The following is a 20,244-nucleotide window of genomic DNA, read 5'->3' as shown; positions in this document are numbered from 1 at the left end:
TAAGACATGATTAATAGTGTATTTACAAGAGCTGATACTGGTATTTTGAGTGTCAGAGGTTTAACAGACCTAAAATGGTAATTTCACATACATTGGCAACATCTGAACTCATCTAAGAACATCTAACACTTGTAAAATTAGGTACAGTCTTAAAAACAATTAGAAACAGAATGTGTATAAATTCAGTGAAAAAGATTAACTTCCAGAAAAAAACCTAATAACTATTTCTAGGAGTCCTTCTGGAATACTCAAGAATTCAAAAATGTACAAGAACAAAATGGCAACAGCAAAACTTACACTAAAAATTCATTCAAAACTAAGGTAATCCCTGATTATCTCAGGCACTAGTTCTTAACTCCCACCCCAACATAAAGACTAATAACCTTACTACAGTACAACATTAAAGCTACATAATTCAACTGTTATCTCCTCAGAAGACAGCATATTAAGATGTTACTTAATTTTGACTATCCTTCATTTTAAAGGTAAAAACCTGACTAATACCCACAAAAATCCAAGTAAAAATACAAATCCCTGTTTCTCCTTACAAAACACTCAATGCAAGCTCCAATGAGCATTTCCTTAACATGCTATGCTGTTTTTCAAAATCTTAGATTTTGGAGCACTTTAGATTTAGGATACTCAATCTATACCAATTGAGAAGAAATACAGATAGAAGAACATGCTAAGCAACACAAAATACAATCTGTGGAAGAGGACAAAATGCTGGTGAGATAAAAGAAGTATAAATTGTATTTCTTTATAAAAGCAATTCTTATCTTCTAAAGATATACAGTGAAGTCTTTATGGACAAAATAAGCCAGAGGAATGCTTCAAGATAACTGGGGATGGAGGAATAGATAAAAGACAATTGAAAACTAACTGTTGAGGTTAGGTGGTAAATACATGGAAATTTAATACACAATCCTCGGTAGAGTAGATGTTATTTTAGGTGGGAGGGGTGGGAAGAGTCCATGATTCCTTTCATTTTGATCTGAATCAAAAAAATATGCAGTAACAATAATGTATGTCAGTGTAAACAGGGCTAAAATAGAAATTCAGAAGTGTAAATTTCATTATCTTCAGAATGCAAAGAATCTGGAGATTTTTGATTGTAGAAAGAAATTATTAGGCTGCTGCAGTCAAGCCTCTAATCCCATCACTTTGGGAGGCTGAGGGGGGAGGATTGTCTGAGACAAGACTGGGAAACTTGGCAGGACCTTGTCTTTACAATAAATTAAAAAAATAATTTTTTTAAAAAATTAGTCAGGCATGATGGTACACGCCTGTAGTTCCAGCTACTTGGAAAGCTGAGACGGAAGGATCAACTGAACCCAGCAGGTCAAGGGTGCAGTGGAGTGTACCACACACTCCAGCCTGGGCAATAGTGAGACCCCAACTAGAAAGACAGAGAGAAAGAAATTACCATGCTTTAAAAAGGCTGAGAATTCTTGCTTAATAGTAGATACTTATGCCAATACTTCTGGGTTATTTAATGCAGATTCATGTCTTTTATGCTCCTTTAGTATTCATAGTAACCCTGTGAGTAGCCTGCACTATTCCCATCTAGTCATAAAAAAGCTGATATTTTATTATTTAATGTCTTCGATCACAATCTGAAAAGGATATGGATTCTTTTTTATTCCCTTCAGTCTGAGTGACACCCTGTTGCCCAGTCTGGAGTGCAGTGGCACACTGACAGCTACCAAAGCCTTGACTTGCAGTCTTCAACCTCAGTCTTTCAAGTAACAGGAATCACAGGCTTGTGTCACCATACCCAGTTAATTTTTTAATTATCGTAGAGATGATGTGTCACATCTCTGGGCTCAGGCAATCAAATGGTCTCTGGTCTACCAAAGCGCTGGGATTAAAAGCATGAGCCACCGTGCCCGGCTGGGATTCTTAGAATTAATTCTTTGCTCTGCACCACAGCAGCAATCGTCCTACCACAAAATACTAAAACATAAAATACCAGAAGCTGGTAATAAAAAAATAGTCTTTAAAAAATACCAAATTTAGGCCCGAATTACTTCACGTAAATTTCTTTTCTTTTTGAGTTGGAGTCTCACTCTGTCGCCCAGAATGGAGTGCAGTGGCCACTCCTGGCCACCGCAGCCTTGACCTGCTGGGCTCCGGTGATCCTTCTGCCTCAGTCTACCAAGTAGCTGGAACTACAGGCGCATGCTACCATGCCCAGCTAATTTTTAATTTATTGTAGAGACAAGGTCTCGCCCAGTTGCCCAAGCGGGTGTTGAACCCACGGGCTCAGGCAATCCACTCACCTCGGCCTCCTAAAGCGCTGGGATTACAGGCTGAGCCACCAAACCCAGCCCACATAAATTTCAAGGCCGTAAAGTTGTGATTAGAGGATATTCAAACCTCCAGTGGATAGTGATTTAACCCTCATTTATATAGAAGACCTAGAGTTTTCAAGCACAAGTCAGAGCTAATTTCCCATATTCTTTTATTACTAATTTCCCATATTCTTTTATTAAAGAGTAGTTGATGCACTGTTAATAATTATGATTATAAGAATCTGAACCGTGTATCTTCAGAATTACTTCCGGGAGGATATCATTTTTCTAAGTGGTTTTGCCACCCCATCAGGTCCTATATCCAACCTATTATTTCTCAGATCCTGCCTAACCTACCAGCAAAAAAGTATTAGATTAGCCACTTTCCTCCCTAAGGAAACAATCTTCCTATGAGCTTCACTACAATACATCAGAGAATAACTAAAAATACTCTTTCCTACTGAAAACCTAAGGACAGAAGCCACCAGCTTTTAAGATAGAACAACAGTGGTATATGGTCTACTATCTCATTTCCCAAATCTCTCACTTAAAACAATGTTTTTTCAAGCTTGCTTATTCACAATAGAATGTAAAGTTTATCTGCTTCACACAGAAAAAGACCAAGGAAACTTTTAAAATCCAAGAACAAAGATGGAATTGTTATATACATCAGTAACGTAAAAATACTGATGACTGGAAAACAGACATTCTAAAAAGAAAATAGCACAATATTCATAAATAAAGGGGTACCATACTTTTAAAAAGCATATTGTACAGATACAATATAGTTTGCACCATATACTCTTGTATACTGCATAGCCAAGTAAACGTAATGTTTCCTTAGTTAAAACTACTGTTATCAGAATAACTTTCTTTGGCATATTCACTTTATGTAGTTAATTACTACACTTGTTCCACCTTCAATATTAAAAGCCATCATTAACCAAGCCCTTTTCACACATCTTTCAGTTTTGTTTTTGATGACTCTCCAATACCAACGGTTTTCTGACAACATGATAACATCCTTACTTCTTACAATACAGTATCACTACTCCCCAATTTGATGTACAATACTTAACCTTTGAACATTAACTTCCAAAGCAATTAGTATTAATTCATTACCTACTGCTTACTTTATTCTATTTTATATTAGTTTGAATGCTCACAGGAGTCTAAGGGATTGTTAAGGCTAGCTATCACTATTTCCACTACCATGACTAACTAAGTGACAATTACAGTCATGTGTTGCTTAACAAAAGGAATATATTCTGGGAAATGCGTAATTCGGCATGCTGTCCTTCTGTGACCATCATAGAGAGTGCATACACAGACCTAGCAGGTATAGCCTCCTGCACACCTAGGCCACGTGGAACATCCTATTGTTCCTAGGCTGCAAATCTGTACACATTAGGGTACTGAACATTGCAGGCAATTGTAACAATGCTAAGTACTTGTCATAGAAAGAATTATAACTTTATGTGACCACCACTGTATATGTGGTCTACTGTTGAAAGAAATATCATCATAGAGCGCATGACTGAATTTAACAGAAAAATGATGACGACATGGATTAGGCAAGCCAGATAACCTTTTCTTTATCTGGCATACAAAAATGATTGATTTTAATGTGACTCTACTTAATCTAGTCTTAGGAAGTATTTTATGATGTGTTTTAAGCAAAAGGGAACATGTCATGTTTGTTGTTCATCACTACAAAAAAGGACAACAAAATGGTTCTCATTAGTTTACTACTAGAATGGGTAAAATAAAACTTTTAACATACCTGTCATAATAATCCCGCTGAAAGTCGTAGTCCAAGTCAAAAGAGGAGCTGGAAAAAAAAAATATCAAAGAGGATTAATTTGGAGTTGCTGGTATTAATTCACAACAATAGACGAGGGGAAACCCATCCCAAATAATCCACAACAAACAGATCAACAAGGTTAGCATGAAATAATCCCCAATCATTTAAACAATAAAACACTTAACTCCAATCACCTTAGGCCACTATTCAGAGTGGTCAAACAGGTAATTCAAGTTAAAGTCTGCTAAAATTTCAAACATAGCTAACATAAAAACACTGAAAAATACAATGGTAAACTAAACATTCTTATACCACTCGCCTCCCTTTTCTTATTCCTCAACTTCTTAGGAGCTCATAGACTACGCTAAATGTATTTCAATTTATGCTATAAATATCAAATTACTCTTTAATAGTATAAACCTCAGGGATTTCTAAAAATTCCCCAGCAATTTTCTCTAGGGCAAAAAAGAGGCATTAACATAAACAGCATAACTTTTAAACAGATAATACTACATTCAACCCTCCCCACATCCAGAAAACAGATAGAGAAGATGCCCACTGATGGACACAATGCAGTTATAAATAATAAAGTTCCGGACCTGAGTAGAGGGGACGGAGAAGGGTGTTCTGGTACTGACCCGTACATCTCCGCTGCAGATCGTTTCACACCTGCTTTTCCTCGGTTCACTTTTGGCTCTGCAGCCAGATTAATATCTGAAAAAACAAAAGCAAAAATTCTGATGTTGCCTCTGAGAATATAACTATTTCAAACCACAGGTTTTAGATGTATACACAGACATATAAATCAGAAAATATCAAACAGTGTATCTCATCTTTCCTTCTCATATAAAAAAGGCCCACAGATTTTCACAAGCCTAGGACTTAGTCTTCTATTTCTTTCTTTGTGCTCTGTTCGGTACATTAAAAAAAAGCTTGTGAAGCATAACACTAAGTCTGTCTTCAGTACTCGAAACCCTCAGCTTCCACTTTCGCTCAATGCTCACCAATCGACACCAACGCTGTTCACTCAGTTACTATCTCAGGAGAAAAGTATCAATGATTTAAGTAAGAATGATCACCTTTCCAGGAATGGTTCTGTATATTTAAAAATTATTAAAAAATACATTAGAATGAGTGAACAAAATCTCAGCTATAAAACATGGCAATTCATTAATGTGTGGCACCCTTATTCAGCCTCAAAGGCAAATTTATATTTTCCTCATAAGACTAGCTGTATACTTGCATAGCCCTCCTGGATTTTAAGAAAGGAAAAAAAAAAAAAAAACTAACAAGGGTGAGGCGGCTCAGCCTGTAATCACTTGGGGAGGCCGAGGCAAGAGGATTGCCTGAGCCCATGGGTTCGAGATCAGCTTGGGCAACTCGGTAAGATCTTGTCTCTACAATAAATCACAAAACTAGCCAGATGTGGTGGTGTGTGCCTGTAGTTCTAGCTACTTGGAAGGCTGAGGCGGAAGGATTGCCTCAGTCTAGCAGGTAGAGACTGCGGTGGCTGTGAGCGTGCCACTGCACTCCAGCCTTGGTAACGGAGTGAGACTCCAATCCAAAAAAAGAAAGAAAAAAGCAAAAAAACCCAAAACAAAACAAAGAAAATATTCTGGTTAAGAACTGCTATGTGAACAATGAATTGCTTAAGTAAACAAACTCGGCATACACCCAAAGTAGAAAAAATAAAAATGCAAGGGAAAAAAAGGCTTTCAAAATAAATTCTACTCTAATATTTATTCCAGAATGCCCATTTACCTACCCTACACCATGCACTGCGAAATGAGTTCATATTCTCCCTCCCTCTTGTCCATTTGGTTGGGCATGGCGGCTCAATACTAAAAGCCAAATTCTAATGAAAAATGAGGTAGGAAGACCGCTTGAGCCCAGAAGCTCGAGACCAACCCAGGCAGCAAAACCAGAGCTGACTCTACAAAAAAATAAAAAACTTAGCTGCTAGTGACAGCACAAGCATGTAGTCCCAGCTACTCAGGAGCCTAAGGCAAACAGATAACCTGAGCCCAGGAGTTTGAGGTTGCAGTGAGCTGTGATCATGCCACTGCACTACAGCCTGGATGACAGAGTGAGACTCCAACTCAGAAAAAAATAATAATAAAAACAAGATAAAAAGTTCTCTGACCAGCTGGACTCGGTGGCTCAGCCTGTAATCCCACGCTTTGGGAGGCTGAGGTGAGTGGAATGCCTGAGCCCGCGGCTCGAGACCCACCTGGGTAACTTGGCAACCTCTCATCTCTACAATAAATCAAAAAAATTAGCCAGGCGTGGTAGCACACGCCTGTAGTTCCAGCTCCTTGGAAGACTGAGGCGGAAGGATCACGGAGCCCAGCAGGTTAAGGCTGCGGTGGCTGGGAGCGGCCACTGCACTCCAGTCTGGGCGACAGAGTGAGACTCCAACTCAAAAAAATAATAATAATAAAATAAATCAAATAAAATAAAAGCGAGCCTTTTATCTTTCCTATCAGTAACTCCCATCTTCATACACATTGATTTCATTACAATGAATATTGTTCACTCTCCCACAAACTACACAAGACTCCAAATTCTACAGTGAACCATTCTTTAAGAAGATGATTGTGGATAACTATACAAAGGTAGTTTAAATGAAATGAAAATAGATTTTACATACTATTTGCTAAAACACTATTATCTGAACGAATAACCTTCACAATTCCACATCCTCTAAAGATTGTAACTTGTTTTTCACTTTTATAAAAGTTGAGAGAATTACGTTTCTGAAAAAGCAATCCATGAGACATAAAAATAACAATAGGCCCTAATTATGTTATCAAATTAAATTATGTAACATCAAAGATTTAATGTAACTCTACCACACTTCTAGTCAATATCCATAGAATATATGCTAAGAATATACAGAATCTCAAATATAAAGTTGAAATTCGTAACTTTAATTTTGCTAAGAAAAAAACAGGTATGTTTATTTTGAAATCGGCACAAAGCACACATAGAGAGAGAAGTTAAGTAAAAACAGACATATGATAAATGCACATAGACATGGATTCGATTCTGGGTTAAACAAAACATATTACAGATAATAAGTACTGTAAGTACTATCATCTCATTTTAAAAGGTAAGAAAATTTAAGAACTAGCCAATCTGTACAGTTTGCCCAAACACAGAGCAGTGGTAGCCCAATGCAGAGCCAGAAGAATGACTGTAGGGTCCAACACTTGACTAACACAGTAGACTTCCCAGCCTACCATGAGTATGACACAGCCATTTAGGCAACATTTCTACATTAGGAAATATCACTCTCACCTCTCTTATTCAAGACAGTCACAACTGAAGGCTGTCTAGAGTCTACTACACAAAACGACACCAAGAATCTCCTTTATTTAAACCATTACAACTGTAAGCCTAACATGTTTATGAAGCTAGCATTTATAATGCTAAAAGTCATAGTCACAACTCCAAAATGTCTCAGACTGTTAGTTTTAAAGAAAGAGACACACAAAAAGAAACAGCAACAGAAAAACTAAGGTGTTAATTATATCATCCATTAAAAAAAAAAAATCATTTATCCCAGACCTTACCTAAAACCTGGCCAGCAATCATTCTGCCATCCTCTCCTGCTACAGCAGCCCGGGCATTCCTCTCATTAACATACTGAACGAAGGCAAAGCCCTTATGAACAGAGCAACCCACAATTTTGCCATACTTCGAAAAAATTGCCTCCACATCAGACTTCTTGACCACAAGAGTGTTAAGATTCCCGATGAATACACGGGAGTTCATGGAGCGAGGATCTGTCTTGTTGGTAACATTGCTAGCCATTGTGTTTGATGATAAGGTTCCTCACGAAGCCGAAAAACTGTAAAGAAAAAAGCACTTGGGTAAACAGATGTTAAAAAATAGTTTTTCTTGATAAATCTCTCCAGTTGCACTGTGTACCACTGTGACTGTCTATAGCGTGTAAGTCAACAATATATTACTATTCAGAGACTCAAGCCCTGAACATACCCATTAACAGTCCACTTCCTAATTATTATTTCCCTGGCATTAAATTATAAATTCACAAGAAAAAAACTCTTCCAGTGCAGATTATTGGCAATATAATCCTCTTGGACATTATTAATTCCAAGTAACACATCCCTGTTTTGACGTTCTCAAGCAAATCAGAAACCCCTAAATTTTGTGTGACCAACCTGTTGTTGGTGTTACTAGTCTTGCTAAGCATTCCTTGCCATTAACACTCTTCTTACACACTGCTAAAAAGTTTCAACAATTTCCAACATATACAAAATGCTAAGTTTTGCCCCAGACTATTCATTAGCTAGATCAATGTGTACAGCTTACACTTACCCTTTAAGTATAATATTCTCACACAAAAGCAAGAAATATAATCAATTCTTTCCCCCAGAAATAGATTATTTTCAAGTATTTCAATTGACTTGTAACATGCCATAGATACAGAAGTATTAATACCATCTTTTAACAGAATGCAATGACTCCAAGCCTACTTTTTACATAATAACCTATAAAATAGCTAGCATATTAAATAATATTGGATGGTGATGATGATAAAACTAGACAGTGGAACGCTGCATGGATCAAAAAAACCAGGGAAACTAAAGGAGAATACAACTTTAAACAGATCATTTAAAACCAAAAATTTTCTCTTTATGTACGTGATGGAGGTTAAATCCATTCATAACATTCACAATATCATTTCAAGTAGCTGAAAATGTTTTATTTCACATTCCTTTAGCATTTATGCCTGTAGTCTTTTTGTACTACAACCCTCATCCATGAATAGAATTGAAAGAGTAACACTCATAAGATTAAATGATTTCCCCCTCATCCCTTTGAAAGGTACCAATGACCTCAAATCCAAAAGATAACAGTGTCTGGCTGGGCACAGTGGGCGCCTGTAGTCTCAGCACTTTGGGAGGCCAAGGTGGTAAGACTGCTTGAGCCCAGGAGCTGAAAACCAGCCTGGGCAACAACATGCTGAGACTCTGTAGCTTTAAAAAAAAAAAAAAAAGAAAAGAAAAGAAAGGCTGGGCGTGATGGCATGCGCCTGTAGCCCCAGCTACTTGAGTGGCTGAGGCAGAAATGAAACCTGCAGTGAGCTGGGATCATGCCACTGCCTTCCCAGTTTGGGTGAATGAGTGAAAACGCCAGTTCAAAAAGAAAAAAAGAAAGAGAAAGAAAGAAAAAGCTATCAGTGTTGTCTAGTATTTGTTATCCTTCCAAATCTGAAATGAATTATAACAATCCAGTTCATATGGGTGATGTAAAAATGTCTTACATATACAAATTACACAATAAAACAGGTAGCAAGACACCATTTATACATGACAGCCTATGCATTCTGATCCTTAAAACAGTCATTTAACAGGCAGTCCTGGTTTAAAAGTTTAACAACTTCAGCTGCTTTCAAACCTTCCTGAAACTCAAAAGTCTGTCTTTATCAATGTTTTATCTTTACAAATAATTATTCTTAATCTTCTAAGATTAAGCAAATAAACAGTATCCACTGAAAATCAGTAATAGCTTTTCAGCTATTAAGTGAACCAGAAAGTCTGAGAATAATTAAAATAAAAACCTGCAAAAAAAATTCAACTGGTTTCAGATACCACTGTTGCTACCAATAAACATTAATGTATAAGCCAGTTTTCAGCAACTGTTTCTCACTAGTAATGAATTTATCAATATTAACATAGATAAAGCTTCCTTTGTTAATAAGAAATAATCTGACTTGGAATGGGCAGGGGCAGCTCTTCATGCAACCAACATGCTGTACGTACACAGAGAAAAAACACCAAACCACAGATAGTGAATTCAATGTCTATTCAAAGAGGACACTGAACCACAAAAATAAATGAATTTAAATTATCATTGTCCAGTTTTCACAAGCATGGTACAGAGTTAGTACCAACCTAGGTGTCTAGGTTTCATATACAATAAAAATGTCTTTTAAATATTAGGGCTTAATGAAACGCAACCAGGTATACAAGAAAAGACTAACAATGACTGTCATCTGAGTTTAAGGATATGATTTTCTTATTTTCTCTGGTTATGTGATTTTTATATTTGCTACAAAAAAACACAAATTGCTTGTTAAAAGAAAAGTAATGATTCCAACTTCAAAAGCTTGGCTAAAGTTATTGGAATAGTTTTCAATCTTCTCACTTTCTATGAGAATTTAAATCAAGATATGGGCAACAGAAAAGACACACAAAGATCCTATAATCCCATACCTAGAAACATATCCTTCTAAAAAATTAGTGAAGTTACTACATACAAATTAATTTTTTTTTTTTGGTCTATCATGTATTGAGTATCTACTAAGTGCCAGGCCCACTTCAGGGGGAAAACAGTAACAGGTATGATTCTCCAAGCTTACATTCTAGTGGTAGTCATTCAAAATTTTATTGAAGAGAGAAGACATTTCCCAAAATGTTAGAAATAACCAAATGATCTCAAATGCTTAAATACCTTAATGGTGAAATTTCCTTGAGGGGAGGAATGATGGCCCATACCCTAAACACAAAGTGTTGGAAAAGAACTGGGATTCCTGGAAGGAAGCAGCAACAGCAAAGCAGTTCTTTCATCTTTCCAATCCCAAAGAAAAGCACCAGGATGGCAAAACTAAAAACCCACAGAGACAACACTTACAACAAAACTCCAAAATGCAAGGTGTCAAGGACAAATCAGTAGCCAACATAGGTAGTATTACTAAAAGTAGGAAAAGCAAAAATAAGCAACTTTATACCTAAAAGAATCTCAATCAACTGGTATTTATTGAAAAGCAAAGGGAGCCAGGCATGGTGGCTCAGGCTTATAACCCCAGCACTTTGGGAGGCATAGGTGAGAAGACTGCCTGAGCCCACAGGTTCGAGACCAGATTGGGGAACTTGGTGAGACCTCGTCTCTACAATAAATTGAAAAAATAGCCAGGTGTGGTGGTATGTGCCTATAATTCCAGCTACTTGGAAGGCTGAGGCGGAAGGATCACCCAAGCCCAGCAGCTCTAGGCTGCAGTGGCCTTGAGTGTGCCACTGCATTCCAGCCTGGGCAACAGAATGAGACTCTGACCCCCAAAATTACAACACTCCTCCCAAAAAAACTGGACATTTGAATCTAAGAATGTGACATTTCTGGAAGTCAGGCCGGGCACAGTGGCTCAAGCTTGTAAACCCAGCACTTTGAGGGACTGAGCCCAGAGATTCGAGACCAGCCTGGGCAACTTGCTGAGAGCTCATCTCTACAATAAACAAAAAGTAGCTGACCTTAGTGGGGCATGCCTGTACTTCCGCGAGCAGCAGGTTGAGGCTGTGGTGGCCATGAGGGTACCACTGCACTACAGCCTGGGCGACAAGAGTTAAACGAAAAAGAAGAAAAAAGAAAAAGAATCAACTTGAAGTAAAAAAAAAAACAAAAACTGTTGGTCAGGCACAGTGGCTTAAGCCTGTAATCCCAGCACTTTTGGCAGCCAAGGCAAGATGATTGCCCGAGTCCAGGGGTTCAAGACCAGCCTGGGCAACTTGGTGAGATATCTCATCTCTACACTCTATCAAAAAATTAGCAGGCATGGTAGAGCACACACCTGTAGCTCCAGCTACTTGGAAGGACGAGGCGTAAGGATCACCTGAAACCAGCTGGATGACAGAGTGAGACTTCAACTCCAAAACAGACAAACTTGGTCGGGCATGGTAGCTCATGCCCGTAATCCCAGCAATTTGGTAGGCAAAGACAAGAGAACTGCCCAAGTCCAGGATCTCGAGACCAGCCCGGGGAACTTGTGAGGCCTTGTCTCTATATGATCCAATAGTGGGTGAATAAAGGACGTCAATAAAAAGGATGAAGGTTCTAGAGCAGACTGATCCTTGTAAAATCTGAAAACTAACCCAGAAGGCTCCATGTTGCTGATTTCACTGTCAGTTCTTTCCTCTGTTCTTCTGACAAAAGTAATCACCATTCTTTCATCATAAGCACTTAAAAAAAATACTGCCTACATTCATAAATCTAGACATCATAGATTTCCCAGGAAAAAAAATCCGATGCCTTTGAGGATTTGTTTTTTTAGGGTAAGTTTCCCTTCTACTACATTCACCTAAAATCTTCTATTAGCCGGGCTCGGTGGCTCAGCCTGTAATCCCACAACTTTGGGAGGCTGAAGTGAGTGGATTGCCTGAGCCCACGGGTTCGAGACCTGCCTGGGCAGCGAGACCTCATCTCTACAATAAATCAAAAAATCAGCTGGGCATGGTAGTGTATGCCTGTAATTCTGGCTACTTGGAAGGCTGAGGAGGAAGGATCGCTGGAGCCCAGCAGGTCGAGGCTGCGGTGGCCGGAAGCGGCCACTGCACTCGTCTGGGCGACAGAGTGAGACTCCAACTCAAAAAACAAAACCCAAAAATCTTCTATTTAAGAAGGCAGGGAAATCTGTTCCAGCCTGTATTTTTCAGGAATGACACTTAGTTTCACATATTCTTCTGTCCTTTTATTTCCTGAAACTAGCACCTGAGACCAAAGACCTATTCAAACTCAAGTGCAATCATTTGGCAAGACTATAGGTGGCACTGCCTGGGCAACAGTGAGGCCACAACTTAAAAAAAAAAGCTCCTTCAGAGAATTTAAAAGACAAGTGGCACTAGATGGCAGCAATGAGTTGGCAATTTTCTAAAAGAATGACTAAATTTGATGACAAAATTTCCATTTCACAATTTCTTGCTAACAGTTTTCTCAATAGCCTTCTGGATAAACTTCTCTGCCTACTTAAACAACATTATCACTAGATCTATGTTGTTCAACACACTTCAGGTCCTAGTTTGTCTCCTTAAGTCCCTTTTATATATTACTTTCAAATTACTCTCTCTCTCTCTCTGGCCACCATTTTTGTAGTCTCCTATGTTTACTGCTTTCACCCACTCTTTCCCCCTCTGGTCTCTTTGCAGAGGCCAACAATGTCTTCAAAAGAACAGGGCAGGTACAGTGGCTCATATCTGCAATTCCAGCACTTTCGGAGGTTTGAGGTTGGAGGACTGCCTGAGGTTAAGGAGTTTGAGAACTATCTGTGCAATACAGTGAGACTCTGTCCCCCAAACACATAAAGAAGTTTAACTTAATTTGCTTGATTCCCAAGGTTCATTTACCCAAAACCTAAGACTTCTAGAATGGGATAGTAGTAGTACACGGTGATACTCTAAGACATTTTCATATTCTGAAAAAGCAAAAATGATGATTATTAAACTATGCCAATTGCTATGTTTAAGGATTAGAATTCCGAATATATTAAGACACTGCAAATAATCGGGGAAAAGGATAATTCAATAATGGTACTATTAATCATCTTTAAAAATAAGAGTTAGGACCTATCTCACTCTATATCCCAAAATAAATTATAGAAGGATCAAACTTTACATATAACAAGTTACATATGCACTTGCCAAAACCCAAATAAGTTAAAAAACAAAACCTCAGTCTCAAAGAGTAACAAAAAGAGGCACTAAATTGAAAATAATAAAGATACTTTTTAATCTGTTATGATAAAGATTGCACCAATGTTTAACAAAGTCGAGACTACTGTCAATGTACCCTAAAAACACTGGGCAAAAGCTTATTGAGTAAGGAACAGGATTTGCATGACCTCAAAGTATTACCCAACATATTACTCAGTGACCAAACATTGAAAGTTATGTGTAGGACAAACTGACATTGTATCACCTCTAGATGTGACACAAACATGCAATATTTCTGGCAAACTTATCTAACTCAAACCCATATTTGAATCAAGTCTGTGAGAAAGTTTAACAACTGGTTGTGATTCCTCAAACAAAAAAAGCTTTGGGGAGGCTTTGTCTAGATCAAGAAAGCAATGTGTGAACCTTGATTGGATGCTGATTTGCAGTAAAGAGAAATTTTGGTGCAAATAATTTTATTTTATTTTTAATTTTAATTTTTTTTTTTTGAATTGGAGTCTTACTGTCACCCAGATGGGAGTGCAGTGGCCACTCCCAGCCACCGCAGCCTCAACCTGCTGGGCTCCGGCAATTCTTCCGCCTCAGTCTTCCATGTAGCTGGAACTACAGGCCTGCACTACCACACCTGGCTAATTTTTTGATTTATTGTAGAGATGAGGTCTCACCAAGTTGCCCAGGTGGGTCCCAAACCTGCAGGCTCAGGCAATCCACTCACCTCAGCCTCCCAAAGCGCAGGATTACAGGCTGAGGCACGGAGCCCGGCTGTGCAAATAATTTTAATACAAATGATATTACCTCTAAATTAACATTTTGATAACATTTTGGTGGTGTCACTATTGTTATCTCTATTTGTAGGAGATGCAGCCACACTCAAGTTCCTAAGTTTCATGCTTACAACCTGAAATCCTTTAGGAGGGGAAAACTGTCAAGCATGACAGTTGCAATCAGAGCAAAGAACAAGGAGGCTGAAAGAGAAACGATGTGTACTATGTATGTACATATTATCTACTCAAAATAGTTTTAAGATACTTTATGTGAACTCTCATGCTGCTGCCAAGCAGGAATGCATTGGCTCTATCATGGCTACAGAAGCCTCGTCCTATATTCAAACTACTTCAGAATTCCAAGTAGCTGAGACTACAGACATGCGACAAGACTGGCTTACTATTTGATTTACTGTAGAAGCAGCAAAGTCTCGCCATGTTGTCCAGGCTTGCCTCAGCCTCCCAATGTGTTGGGATTATAGGCGTGAGCCACCATGACCTGCTAGTTTTAGGTTTCTATATATAGCAAATTTAAAAAGACACATAATAGGATCTACACCTTAGGTGCTAAATTCTCAGTTACAAATTCCCAAATCACCTATTTTTTCCTGAGAGAAATGTCACAAATGATCATCTATCAGCACGGAGCAGGGAATGGGCATTCTATTGTTATAACTAAGTATGTATCAGTACCATTTTGTAGGTTTATTTGAAAATTCTAAGTGTCAAGCAATGGGAAAGCAGGTCCATATACTTGAATTAATTAAGCAATTGAGGATGTTAAATTTGTCTTGAAGCCTGTCACTAATGAAAAAATATATTTCATGCAGTATAAATCTCCCGAAAATCCCTCTGAAGATGCTAAAATTCTGTCTCCAGTCCTTTCCTCACTCACCAATGATGGAGCCTCTGAACTGCCACCAAATCCAGGGAATTCACAATCTTAAAATATACAATTCTGATCAGGTATGATCCACTCGTGCCTATAATCCACTTTGGGAGGCAGAGGCAAGAGAACTGCTTGAGTTCAGAGGTTCAAGACTAGCCTGGGCAACGTGGCAAGAATTTGTCTCTACAACAAACCAAGAAATTAGTCAGGTATGGTGGTGCATGCCTGAAGTCCCAGCTACTTGGAAGCCTGAGGCAGAAGGATCACCTGAGCCCAGCAGATCAAGGCAGCTGTGAGCATCCCACCACACTCCAATGTAGACACAATAGAGATCCAGACTCAAAACCCCTCAATTCTAAAAATGGGCTCTTAACTCGTAAGTTTTCTTTCTTTAGCTTGTCTTTTCAATGTCCATTTGCATCAGTCATGCATCACTTAATGTCAGGGATACATTATAAATATTGTGCCATTCGGTGATTTAATCAGTTTGCATATCTTAACAATATACTTACCCAATCCTGGATGGTACAACACCTAACCTACGGTGGTATACAACCTAATGCTCCCAGGCTATAAACCTGTGCAGCATGTACAGAACTGAATACTATAGGCCACAGTAACACAGTATTTCTGTACTTAAAAAATATAAGGTAAAATTACAGTATGGAAGGTTAAAAAAAAAAGGCACATCTTTGTAGTGAACTTACCATGAATGAAGCATGTAGGATTCAAAAGTTGCTCTAGGTGAGTGAGTCAGTGACAGAGAAGTAACTAGGTCAGTGAGTGGTAAGTCAATGTGAAGGCCCAGAACAGTACAACAGACTACTTATAAACTTACACTTTATACTTAGGCTGCACTAATTTTATAAAAGAAATTTTTCTCAATAATAAATTGCTTAGGTGACTCTTCCGCCTCAGGCCTCCAATAAATCTTCACTTACTGTGACATTTTTAACTTATAAATTTAAATTTTTGACTTTTATAAAAACAGCCTAAAACACACTATACAGATGTACAAATATATTCGTTCTTTATATCCTTATTCTAAAAGTTTTGTTTTTTGAGTAGGAGCCATACTGTCACCCAGGTTGGGGAGCAGTGACACGCTCACAGCCACCACAGCCTCAATCTACCAGGCTCAGGTGATCCTTCTGCCTCACAGTCTTCCAAACAGCTGACACCACAGGTGAGCACCCCCACCTAAGTTTATTGATTTATTGTAGAGACAAGGTCTGGCCAATTTCCCCAGGCTGGTCTTGAACCTCTGGGTTCAGGCAATACTCTCCCCTCCACCTCCCAAAGTGCTGGAATTATAGGCATAAGCCACCATGTCCGGCTATTAAGTTTTTTTTGTTTTTGTTTTTTACATGTGCACAGTAGTTTACACTGAGTAATGGATAGCAAGCATTAAGTTTTCTATTTTGAAAAAACTAAGACTCAAACATTAGGATCAAGATGTCACTAGGTGACAGGAATTTTTCGGCAATGTCCCTTTGAATATAGTAATCCAAATTTGGCAGTTCTTGAATGGAATATACTGTTATCGAGTTGCTATTTATGGTAACTTTGGCACTGTCATTATGGGCAGAATTCACAATTAAAGTTGACCCTTGAATAACTGGTTTGAATGGTGCGGGTCTACTTAAACATGTATATTCTGCCTGTGTCACCCAAGACAGCCAGACCAAGCCCTTTTCTTCCTCCTCAGCCTATTCAACAGGAAGACGATGAGGATGATGACCTTTATGATGATACACTTCCACTTAATATAATTTCTCTTCCTTATGGTTTTATTTTTGAGTTGAAACCTTACTCTGAAACCCAGGCTGGAGTGCAGTGGCACACTCATGGCCACCCAAGCACTGACCGGCTGGGTTCCATCGATCCTTCCACCTCAGCCTTCCAAACTGCCAAAACTACAGGCACATGCAACCACATGCGGCTGAGTTTTTTTTATTCTCACCAAATTGCACAGGCTGGGTCTCAAACCGGCAGGCTCAGGCAATCCACTCACCTCGGCCTCCCAAAGTAATTTTTTGGTTTACTGTAGAAACGAGATCTCATCATGCTGCCCAGGCTGGTTTTGAACCCGTGAGCTCAGGCAATCCTCTCATCTTGGCATCCCAAAGTGCTGGGATTACAAGCATGAGCCACCGCGACCAGTCACAATTCAAGTCCTTAAGACTGCATATAAAAGTGTATGAAACTCATACATAAAAACTTCCTACTCATTAAGAGCTTAGCGACTTAGAGGTCAGACACCTGTTTCAAACTCAAAACTCTAGCAGTGCGGCTTATTCCTAGGGATGTCAAACATTATGAAAAACAGATTCCTAGCTAGACAGCGAGGCTCATGCCTGTAATACCAGCACTTTGGGAGGTCAAGGCTAGAGGACTGCCTGAATCCAGCCTGGGCAACTTGGAGAGACCTCATCTCTACAATACATCAAAAAACTAGTCAAGTGTGGTGGTGCACGCCTGCAGTTCAATTTACTTGGAGGGCTGAGGTGGAAGGACTGCCTAAGCCCTGCAGGTCGAGGCTACGGTGTCCATGAGCATGCCACTGCACTCCACCCTGGCCAGCAGAGCAAGACTCTAAAGAAGAAAAAAAAAAAAAAAAGAAACAAGAAAAACAAATTCCTTTTCTGCAAATTAAGCATCATTTGATAGAATGCCACATAGGATACAAGGCATAAATGAAATAAGGTACAGAAAACACTACACATGGTGCCAGGCATGTAGCAAGCACTGTTGCTTTTATCACATCATTTACTGATACTGGTACACATCAACCAAAAAAATGTGCCAAGGACACACACACTAAAGGTCTGTGAGTATATAAAAATTTCAACAAAACAAAGAAAATATAAGCTGAACTCGGAGACTCAGCCTGTAATCCCGCACTTTGGGAGGCTGAGGAGAGAGGATTGCCTGAGCCCACGGGTTTGAGACCAGCCTGGGCAACTTGGCATGACCTCATTTCTACAATAAATCAAAAAATTAGCTGGGTGTGGTAGCACCCGCCTGTAGTTCCAGCTACTTGGAAGGCTGAGGCGGAAGGATCACTGGAGCCTATCAGGTCGAGGCTGTGGCAGCCGGGAGCGGCCACTGCACTCCGGTCTAGGCGATAAGAGTAAGACTCCAACTCAAAAAACCCCCCCCAAAACAGAAAGAAATACAGATTAAGCTAAATACTATGTTTTACTCACAAAACAAGCAATATTTTAGATTACAGTATTTACTATAGATAAAGGTATAAAGAAATGGTCCTTTCCATTGCTGACACTATGAACATTAAAAGCCTTAAAACTATTCTTTTAAAACTAAACCTTAAACTATTCGAGTCAATTTCACTTCTGAGAAATCACTTCAACGGACAATGACATACTAACAGTGAAGTTAGAAAACCCGTGCCTGACAATGAGTAAGTGCTAAATGAATTTCAGTACGTTGTCCCAATGGTTACAATTTAAATGACAACATACAACACTATAAGATACAAGTTATCTAGGAGTATGTCTTTTTTTTTTTTTCCAGTTGGAGTCTCACTCTGTCACCCAGACTGGAGTGCAGTGGCCGCTTCCAGCCACTGCTGCCTCGACCTGCTGGGCTCCAGCTATCCTTCCACCTCAGTCTTCCAAGTGGCGGGAATTACAGGCATGCGCTACCACGCCCAGCTGATTTTTTTTTTTTTTATTTATTGTAGAGATGAGGTCTCGCCTGCCCAGGCGGGTCTCAAACCTACAGGCACAGGCAATTCACTCACCTCAGCCTCCCAAAGGCGTGGGATTACAGGCTGAGCCACTGAGCCCGGCTAGGAGTATGTCTTAACGAGTTAGACAGTTTAGGATGGGGTGGGATCGTGAGGATTTAAATACTGTCTTCTCAATTTTTAATAAGTGTTTTTGTGATTTTTTTCATTCTGTAAAGACAGTATAATGCTACCCTGGAACTTAATAATTATGATATACAGGTAGCCTAGAGTCAGCAAAGGTTTTCTACAAACCCCTAAGCAGAAGCTGGAAAGTTGAACTCTTCTCTTCCTCAAGGGTGAGTTCAAAACTATATAAAATCAAGGAAATGGGTGTCTCTACATCACCAAATCCTTCACTGGATATTTCATTCTGTATGAATCTCTCATTCAATGGAAGCAACATGAGATACAGAAATTTCTTTCCAGTCTCAACCTTCACAATATTTCAAGGCAGAGCTCAGTGACTCACGTCTCTAATCCCAGCACCTTCAGAAGCAGAGGTGGGAAGACTGCTTGAGGCCAGAAGTTTGAGACCAGCCTGGTAAACAGTGAGACCCTGTCTCTACAAAAATATGTAATTACATCTAAATTTGAGAATTTTAACAGTAAAATGAACAACATAGTAGAATCTCATATCTCTGATTTTCCTCCATTTGATTTTACTACCAATGTGAGGACAGTCATGTTAAGACTTTCTCTCCAAGATAATTTTGAGTCCAGGTCTCAATAAGCTACCCAGGTTGGAGTGCAGTGACAACAATTAGTTCACCACAACCTCAAATTCCCGAGCTCAAGCAATCCTTCTGCCTCAGCCTCCTAAGTAGCTGAGCACATGCCACCATAGCCAGTTAATTTTCATTTTTTATTTTTCTGTATAGAGAAGGTCTTGTGTTACTTAGGCTGGTCTCCAACTCCTGGATTCAAGCAATTCTACTACTGTCTCTGCCTCCGTAAGTGCTGGGGTTACAGACATGATTCATTCACCACACCCAGCCTCTCCAAGATACTTTCTAAACTTATCTCTAATTAACAAAACATCCCAACTTCCATAATGGACTTATATTAGCCAAACAAAACAAAAAAACTCCACCAACTTTGTTATTCTCCTAGAAATAAAACAGAATTGTGGGATGACTTACTCAGTTCCTTGAAATAGCATTCTAACACTAAAGAGATCCAATATTAAAATACATTTTAAAGCCGGGCTCAGTGGCTCAGCCTGTAATCCCGCGCCTTTGGGAGGCTGAGGTGAGTGGTTTGCCTGAGCCC

At 39.1% G+C, this 20,244-nt stretch overlaps 1 protein-coding gene across 7 annotated transcripts in view; it reads right to left on the bottom strand.

Annotated features, from left to right (window-relative positions):
- Nucleotides 1-20,244, bottom strand: part of HNRNPC (heterogeneous nuclear ribonucleoprotein C (C1/C2)) — a 60,344-nt gene that overhangs the window by 25,018 nt on the left and 15,082 nt on the right. For 4 of the 7 annotated variants that reach the window (XM_008056472.2, XM_008056477.1, XM_021711573.1 and 1 more), the window contains 3 exons: nucleotides 7,674-7,951; nucleotides 4,698-4,812; nucleotides 4,078-4,125 (listed from right to left, as the gene is read on the bottom strand). In XM_008056472.2, coding sequence (XP_008054663.1) covers nucleotides 4,078-4,125; nucleotides 4,698-4,812; nucleotides 7,674-7,914 — 404 coding nt within the window. In that variant the 5' untranslated portion in view covers nucleotides 7,915-7,951. The remainder of the gene's footprint in view (nucleotides 1-4,077; nucleotides 4,126-4,697; nucleotides 4,813-7,673; nucleotides 7,952-20,244) is intronic. The other 3 variants (XM_008056475.2, XM_008056478.1, XM_008056476.2) reach the window with 1 other exon arrangement.

This window comes from Carlito syrichta, unplaced genomic scaffold, assembly GCF_000164805.1.
Source record: "Carlito syrichta isolate Samal-C Ts95f unplaced genomic scaffold, Tarsius_syrichta-2.0.1 Scaffold302382, whole genome shotgun sequence".
Classification (NCBI taxonomy): domain Eukaryota; kingdom Metazoa; phylum Chordata; class Mammalia; order Primates; family Tarsiidae; genus Carlito; species Carlito syrichta.
Note: the sequence above shows the minus strand (reverse complement) of the source record. Positions and strands in the feature narration are given on the sequence as shown.